General features: G+C 45.9%; 1 protein-coding gene across 1 annotated transcript; it reads left to right on the forward strand.

Annotated features, from left to right (window-relative positions):
- Positions 1-6,924: 6,924 nt before the first annotated feature.
- On the forward strand, positions 6,925-8,422 carry LOC123116228 (WRKY transcription factor WRKY76). Its single transcript, XM_044537216.1, has 3 exons — positions 6,925-7,141; positions 7,220-7,564; positions 7,654-8,422. The coding sequence occupies exons 1-3, from the start codon at positions 6,977-6,979 to the stop codon at positions 8,137-8,139; spliced, it is 996 nt and encodes a 331-aa protein (XP_044393151.1). The 5' UTR covers positions 6,925-6,976; the 3' UTR covers positions 8,140-8,422.
- Positions 8,423-8,784: the final 362 nt, after the last annotated feature.

An 8,784-nucleotide genomic window follows, 5' to 3' on the forward strand; every position in this document is an offset into this window, starting at 1 on the left:
TAATGAAACTATCAGGCACCTCTTTCTAGATTGTCCGCTGGCTAAGATTCTTTGGCGTTCGATTCATATTGCTTTTAATATTACTCCCCCTACCTCTATCAACATGTTATTTGGAACATGGCTTGATGGGTTAACTCGGATATAGCAAGGCACATTCGTGTTGGAGTTTGTGCCTTGTTATGGGCAGTCTGGAACTGCAGAAATGATTTGGTTTTTAACAGAGCAACGAACTTTCAGTTTTTGCAGGTTATCTTCAGGGCCACAGCATTGATCCGTATGTGGTCGCTACTCACTCCGACGGAGGCCAGGGGGCGTTTGGCTACTGTGTCTACCCGATGGGAGATGGTAGCTCAGGTTATTTTCAACCGGTTTGGATGGCGGTCATGTAATAGGATAGGCATGTAGTGCTCCTATTTTGTTTGCCTGCCGGTTGTGGCTTTTTGATTAGGCTCGTATGAGCGTTCTGTTTTCATTTCGTACTTTGAGACACTGGAGACTTTGATACTGGTTTCGTTTTTAATAATATGAGCCGTATGCATCTTTCTGATGCAGAGGCTGGGGTAACCCCCCTTTTCGAAAAAAATACACCCGACGTCTGAAAATGCACTTCAGAAGATATGGCTCAGAGGATATGCTCTTCGTCGCCTACTTTACCTCCTCCTTAGAGTTGGGCCGGTGCACCTTGGCCTCTGGTAGATCCGGGGCCTGGTTCTTGACGTCTTCGGCCATGGTGTCACGCTCAAGCTTGACCTAATTGTACAACCCGACATGCTTCTTGATGACTTCCTGGAGGAAGGTGGTGGCGGCTCAGGCAGGTTGGCCGAATTCTTGCTCCTCTTGAAGGAGTGTGGCGGTCTCTTGGGCCTCTTCCTGGGAAAGTCAAGCTTCTTTCCAGACGGACTCAACTTGTTGCTGAGCCATCGGGAGTTGCATCTCCAGCTTGGCAACACGCTTCTCGAGTGATGTGAAAACAAAAGGCAAGACGAAGGAGAAATGATTACCTTGGTAAAAAAATGACATAACAGATGTGCCATACCTGCGGCGATTCTGATGCTCTGCTCAAGGTGTTTTGCTTTGAGCTCCAACTGGCCCAACTAGTCCTTCGCCCTCACCAAGTCTGCGGTGAGGAGCTGGAACTCCTGAGCAACTTTCTACATATGTCAAAAATGGAAGCAATTGAGCAGTGCTAAGTGATCCGACATGATTCGATCTTGCGATCACCTCTTTGAGCCGACCTCTGTCTCGGGGGTTGTTGTGTTCATGTTTCTAACAAGTAGTAAGTGCTATAGGGTTTCTGAGGAATATTTAATCCACAAACCACCCGCTTACGCCTGACCTGCGTCTCGGGGCTACTGCACATCTGTTGTTTTTCTAAGTATGTACGTGAGGTCAGACTCCATCCTCGGGCCGATTTATGCAAATCGACCCGAGTATTAGGGGCTACTAGATCTGCAATTTTTCACTTAGCAAATAAAGATCCTACCGAGAATGATTTCAATCCTTGGGTCGGCTGCTTGTGCCCAACCTGAGTCTCGAAGGCTACTGCACACTGCGTTTTTTCTAAGATGGTGATTCACCAACCTGCAGCTCGACATCTTCCCTGACCAAGCCGCACCTTGGTGAAAGGCAAAATGCAAAACTATGAAGTACTTTTTCTAAGTGTCTAGCTGTCTACTGAATTTTGTATCGACACACACCTTGAGGGCTACTGGTTATACTACCACGCATGAATTAAGATGCATGATGGACGCTTAGCACTGCTCCGCACCGGTTGCGAAGACATCCATCATGTCCTTCACGCCCTTGTTTAGAGTCAGCCTACTCCACACCGGTTTGAGACTGCCCCATTGTGCCGAGGTCATTACCCGATTTGTCCATGACTTGTTCTCCTCCCGGCGTTGTAGGGTAAGATACATATGTCTCCTGCTCCGGCGTCACGTCCCACATGTCAATAAAATACGATGGTGGGGGAGGAGTAGACGCGCAAGGAGCTGGCGTGGTGGACGACCCGCCCGTCAAGGCCGGATCAACATGTGTGGAGGATGTCGCTCCTCCACATGGCGGATCAGGGAGTTAACCTCCTCCTTGGCATCTTCGTTGGTCCCGGCCGTAGGTGGATCACCTCGGTGGCGTGGGGCTGGGCCCGTCTCCCGCGTTGGATACAGGCGGAGGATTGATATGTCTCCAACGTATCTATATTTTTTGATTGTTTCATGCTATTATACTATCAATCTTGGATGTTTTATATGCAATTATATGCTATTTTATATCATTTTTGGGACTAACCTATTAACCCAATACGCAGTACCAGTTCCTGTTTTTTGCTTGTTTTTGTATTTTTAGAAAAACAGTACCAAACAAAGTCCAAACGTGATGAAACTTTACAATGATTTTTTTGGACCAGAAGGGACCCTAGAAGGTTCAGGGGGAGGCCATAAGAGCTATGGGAGAGCCACGAGCTCACACGGCGCACCCCAGGGGGGAAGTGCACCCCCTGAGCTCATGGGCCCCACTTAACTCCGTCAAACCTAATTCCACCTCTATAAATTCATAAATATTCTCAAACCAATAGAGAGACACCCGAAACACTTTTTTCGCCGCCACAAGCTTCTGTTCTTCTGTAAATCCCATCTGAAGAGCTTTTCCCGTACTCTGTCGGAGGAGGAATCGATCACGGAGGGCTTCTACATCATCATTGTTACCTTCTGATGACACGTGAGTACTTCACCACAGACATACGGGTCCATAGCTAGTAGCTAGATGACTCCCTCTCTCTCTTTGATCTTCAATACAATGTTCTCCTTGGTGTTCTTGTAGTTCTATCTGATGTAATCTTCTTTTGCAGTGTGATTGTTGGGATCTGATGAATTATGGGTTTATGATGAGATACTTCATTGAAAGTAATTGAGTCTTTTCTAAACTTTATTATGAATGATTATTATAGATTTGTATTTGTCTCAGATCTGCCCATTTGGTTTGGCCAACTAGAATGATTTATCTTCAGTGGGCGAGGTGCTTTGTAATGGGCTCAATCTTGCGGTGCTCTATTTCCCAGTGACAGAAGGGGACAAGACACATAATTTTATTGTTGCTATCAAGGGTAAAACGACGAGGTTTATTCATATTGATTAGGCTTACTTTGCCTACATCATGTGATTTTGCTTAAGACGTTACTCCATTTTTATGAACTTAATACCATATATGCATGCTGGATAGAGATTGATTGGTGGAGTAATAGTAGTAGATGCAGGCAGAAGTCGGTCTATTTGTCTCGGACGTGATGCCTATATACATGATCATTGTCGTGAATACGTCATAACTATTCGTTTTCTATCAATTGCCCAACAGTAATTTATTCATGCATCGTATGTTATATGTTCGAGAGAGAAGCCTCTAGTGAAAACTATGGGCCCCGGGTCTACCTTTATCATATTATAAAAACTAAAATTCCTTTGCTGCAATTTATTTACTTTTATTTTATTTTGCAGTTGACCTATCTACCACTACAAGATTTAATCCTTGCAAGTGACGGGTCAAGGGGATTGACAACCCTCTTGCTCACGTTGGGTGCAAGTATTTGCTTTTGTATGTGCAGGTGTTGTTCACGAGGTCTTGCGTGATTATCCTACTGGTTCGATAAACCTTGGTTCTCACTGAGGGAAATACTTATCTCTACTGTATTGTATGTCCTCTCCTCTTCGGGGAAAATCCCAACGCAGCTCACAAGTAGCAAGGATCCATCGGACCACCCTCGAATGACATAGGGTCGTTGGTGAGCCTGATGTCCTCCTCAGTCTCGGCTGAGAAGGCAGCCGCGAAGTTTGTGTGTGGGAGAGATGCACCCCTAGAGCACACCAAACCCTTGGGGGTTGCCCTCTCCGTTGCCCTAGCTCCAGTTTTCTTTCCCGTCTAATTTGATCTAGAAGGGGACGTCACTAGGTTGCTTCTCTCCTCTCTAATTTTCTCGACGGTTCTTTGTGATGGTCCATGGAGTGCCGCTGAACCTCTAGATCGGTATGCATAGATACCTCAAAGGTACCGTCTACTTTTGTGCTATGATTTTCTAGGTGAAATTCTCGCAGTCAACCTAACAGCGGGAATCGGCGAATCTTCACCTACATCTACTCCAGTTTTGCTACGTTCTAGGTGGTGAGTTGATTGTTAATCTGCACTTTCATATTATTCCTGCGTGAGATTGCGTATTGTAAAACATTTGTTGCATAACACGTTCTCTACAACACCCACATGATGACATGAACAAGGAATTTTCCAAGAAAAACTTATGCTTAATTAATAATCCTAGTGTCTTGAGCATTAAGGTATGTTGGTGCGTTGGTGCTTTTTAACCATCAAATCATATCCTATCCTATCACTCGGGTAAACTAATGAAATAGAGCCTATCCTTACGTGCCGGAAAAGATGGGTCGGAAATTTGACTAACCTTGATGTCTTTTTTTTTTTGACTAACCTCGGTGTTTAACTTCACAGATGCTCCAAACATGTAAATAGTAAAGTCGACAATGGAATCGTTAATCCTAAAAAAAGTGAAGTGAAACTTGGATTAGACTAAACCACTCGGGCAAGGATGACAAAGCTGGGACACGTCATATTGCTTGTGTAAACGCATGGGGATAATGAAATCTAATGAGAAAGCAGAGACATGCACCGATCGGTTATAAACAAGTGTTCGTCACGTCCAAGTCAAGACGTCAAGATTAATTAAACAGTTCTCACACATGACAATTGCGATTGGCACTTGTACCACATTAATTACTCCACATTTATCGACTTCAACACGGAAAAACATCCTTTATCTCAAAAGAAAGAAGGAAAAACCATAGAAAAAATAGGAGCAAAACTACACCCCTTGGTGTTGGCTAAGGGCCTGTTTGATTCCAAATAAGTCACCAACTTATAAGTTTAAAAGTGAAAAAAATGACTTATTTTGTCAAATAGACCCAACTTATAAGTCATAAGTTGTTCCACCCCAACTTAAAACTTATAAGTCACCCCCTTTTGCGTGGGTCCCATCATATGCATAATGTGGATTGGTGCGGGAAGGTGTGGTCAGGTGACTTATAAATCAGATGACAACCAAACAAGCATGACTTATAAGTCAGGTGACTTATTGGAACCAAACAAGCCTTAAAGGCAATGACACCGGCACTAACTAGTCTTTACACTTGGTGTTGGATCTAAGGGTGATTCCACCCAAACTCCTTGTCTTAACGCATGGAATATGTGGATTTTTTTCTTGAAATGAGGATTATTGGAGATAGGACAGGCGAGCAATAAAATATCAACACAATGGACATAAGATTTTAACGTGAAAATCCCTTCCAATGAGAAAGGTAAAAACCACGCGACCCAGCTAGTGAAACTTTACTATATCGGGAGATGTACAAACGCATGGGATTTACAACGACGATCTTAGGTGGCTTACAAGAGGTATATAAATAGCAATGGTGACCTAGATCGGAATACGAGCACCAATAGCTACTTTGGGACTTGAACTCTGATGAGTTAGATATATTATTATTCTTCTAACCATCTAACCACAACCACATGTTAGTTCACGGGAGTTCTCGTTGAATAAAAGCCAAGGACTTTAATCAAGTTCCAAGTCAATAGCATTCACAAAGACTTCTGACGGGCTAGTATATAAAGTACTTTTAGAGAAGTTTCGACATAAAGAAAAAACGGTGACGCGCGGCGCGTCTAGCACAGCCACCACCCATCTTCTCCTCCTTTTAGCGGTCGTGCGAGGGTCATGGGTACACGACAAAGCAAAGAAAACCCAAAGAGATTAAAACTAATTGCAAGGTACTACTAGTACAGGTCAGGCGTGACAAGAGAATCAACTGAATAATTCGCTAAAATAAAAAAAATTAACATAATCAACTGTATAATAATTATTACAAGAATAGAGGGGGTGGGGCCGTGGGGGCTAGCCGTTCTCTCTACACAAAAACAATCTGAACAGGTCATTCAAAGTAAGGCCTGTTCCCTCTGACTAATAAGGGCCTTTTTGGATTGAAGGATTTTCATAGGAATATTGGAGGATTCCAATTCATTGGATTTTTTCCTAAAGAAGCCCTTTGGATCAAAGGAACCACACCTCCAAAATTCCTATGGATGCATTCCTACACCTCAATCCTATAGGAATTTCAACATCCACTATAATCTCTTTTTTACACTGATTCGCGTAGGATCGAGGCACTTTTCCTGTGTTTTTCCTGTGTTCCATCCAAATGACCATTTTTGTAGTTTTCCTCTATTTTGTAAACCTCTGTTTTGCACCTACAATCCCGTCAAATTCCTGTGTTTTTTGAATTCCTTTGTTTTCTAATCCTGTGATCCAAAGAAGCCCTAACTCTCCCAGAGCTGTAGAGAAAGTACCGCACTTTTCCGTTGACAAAAAGATAAAATGTTATTTTTCTAGGGCTCGAGCTTTGGCATCCATCTCGTGGAAAACATGCCGGCCGGAGATGGAATCTGGATGGAGTACTCTTTTCTCTCATACACATCTCCAAGTGTGATCGCATAGTACGCGCATCTCAATCCATGTGATTTGGTGCATACTAGTACTCCTCCTGCACCAGATTCATCCGAGGACCGCGAGGCCCACTTCATTAATTGCAGTACTAGACTATTCTGCAGCTTGTTCCGTCAGCCATGACGCGAATCGTGACCTCGCCCCCTTCAATAATGGATGACGTAGCCGGAGGCGATATCAGCGTGACCTCAGGCGGCAGATCGAATGGACGCGCGCGAAGCCCCTTCCCAAGTCTAACGAGCCGGCCAGACCAGACTACCGCTCAAGCTGCGTCACCGATCTCCCGCGTCCCGATCCCACCTGTCTCCCAAATCCGCCGGTATATATCACCCGCGCCCTTTGCCTATTCTCAAACATTCAAGCGTCCTCCGCTCGTGCTTCATTCTTCTACCTCCAGCCAGAACAGTCGCAGAGGCGTGCATGTGTTGCTTCTGGACCATGGGCACGGCGCCGGTCTGCCTCGACCTCATGGTCGGGCGTCCCATGGACCACGAGCCCTCTCCGGTGAGGTGCACCGGCGTGAGAACCGAGGCCGACGTTGCTAGCTCGGCCTGTGACAGAGCACCTCCCATGACCAACGACGAGGTACTTAATCGATCGTTTCCCACTCCGTCTCTTGCATTGCTTCCAACGAGGTGCTGATCAGATCGTGCCAATTTCCAGGCTAAGATCCTGGAGGCGAAGCTGGCGCAGGTGAGCGAGGAGAACCGGAAGCTGACTGAAATGATCGCCTACCTGTACGGCAACCAGGTCTCGCGCCAGAGCCCCGACGGCGAGGGCCAGCAGCGCGCCCGCACGGCCGCGTCGCCGACGCCGCCGGCAGGCAAGAAGAGGAGCCAGGAGAGCATGGACGCCTCGCATTCTTGCGATGTGGAAATTAGCAACAGGAACGTAGGCACGGGCGAGGCCGAGCATGTCGATGTGGACAGCCCGCTGAGCAACGGCACTTGCCGGAGAATCAAGGTCAAGAAGGTCTGCACCCGGATCGACCCATCGGACACGAGCCTCGTAAGTGCCAAATTGATCATCAAACGTAGTTCAAACCCCAATGGATCCTCCACTGATCAAAGTATTAATGGAACTGGTGGCATCTGTAGGTGGTGAAAGATGGGTATCAATGGCGGAAGTACGGGCAGAAGGTGACACGGGACAACCCGTCCCCAAGGGCCTACTTCCGATGCGCCTTCGCGCCTTCCTGCCCTGTCAAGAAGAAGGTGCAGAGGAGCGCGGAGGACAGCTCGGTGGTGGAGGCGACGTACGAGGGCGAGCACAACCACCCGCACCCCACGCGGGCCGGCGAGCTGCCGAGCTACGCGGCGCGGAGCGGCGGCTCGGTGCCGTGCTCCATCTCCACCAACTCCTCCGGCCCAACAATCACGCTGGACCTCACCAAGAACGGGGGAGGCGTGCAGGTCTTGGATGCGGGGGAGGCGCAGCCGGACATGAAGAAGGTGTGTCGGGCGGTCGCGTCCCCAGAATTCCAGAGGGCGTTGGTGGAGCAGATGGCTCGCGAGCTCACCGGCGACCAAAAGTTTACCGACGCGCTCGCCGCGGCGATCTTGCGGAAGCTGCCGGATTATTAGCGTAACAATAGAGACTACGCGAACTTCAGAAACTTCAAATTTTGTAGCATTTGGAACACTAAAAGGCTGACGTACTCCCTTCATTTTTTATACAAGGCCACAAACTCGGATTACAGATACCAATGTACTTTACAAGTCAACTTTTCTTCTTGTTTATTGGGATCATTAATACTTCATATGCATGCAAAGAAACTGAGTGGAGGAAGTAGCTGTGATTATGATTGCATGCATGCAAGTATTAAACATGTTGTTAGTACGAGAAAATATATTAACTTTGCCTCGATTACTGTTGATGGCCTTGTATAGATGCAAAATGTATATTTCATAGTGGCCTTGTATATAAAAATGGAGGGAGTAGTACAAATTTCGTCTATAATATTGAAATCCATTACAGTCATTTTACAATATATTGAAAACCCAAAGCTGATCACAAGCTCATCGGCTTACAGGGTAGACGCTAAATTCCAACAAAATAGTCAAAAAAATCTAAAATTTTCATACATCAAAGATGAACAAATTTTCTATGTGCATGCAATATGACATTGGGGAGCTCGGGGCAGAAAAACAAAATAGCTCCTCCAAAATAAAAAATTTGAACATTTCTTAAGACTTTGATTATTTTTGTCGAGAGCTCTTCTGACATCA

Source organism: Triticum aestivum, chromosome 5B (genome assembly GCF_018294505.1).
Source record: "Triticum aestivum cultivar Chinese Spring chromosome 5B, IWGSC CS RefSeq v2.1, whole genome shotgun sequence".
NCBI lineage: Eukaryota > Viridiplantae > Streptophyta > Magnoliopsida > Poales > Poaceae > Triticum > Triticum aestivum.

Bases quoted from the DNA above. Each gene is read 5' to 3' on its own strand.
- LOC123116228 (XM_044537216.1), top strand. From the start codon at position 6,977: ATGTGTTGCTTCTGGACCATGGGCACGGCGCCGGTCTGCCTCGACCTC. The intron at 7,142-7,219 runs GTACTTAATCGA...GCCAATTTCCAG, and splicing joins CTCCCATGACCAACGACGAG to GCTAAGATCCTGGAGGCGAA. The intron at 7,565-7,653 runs GTAAGTGCCAAA...TGGCATCTGTAG, and splicing joins ACCCATCGGACACGAGCCTC to GTGGTGAAAGATGGGTATCA.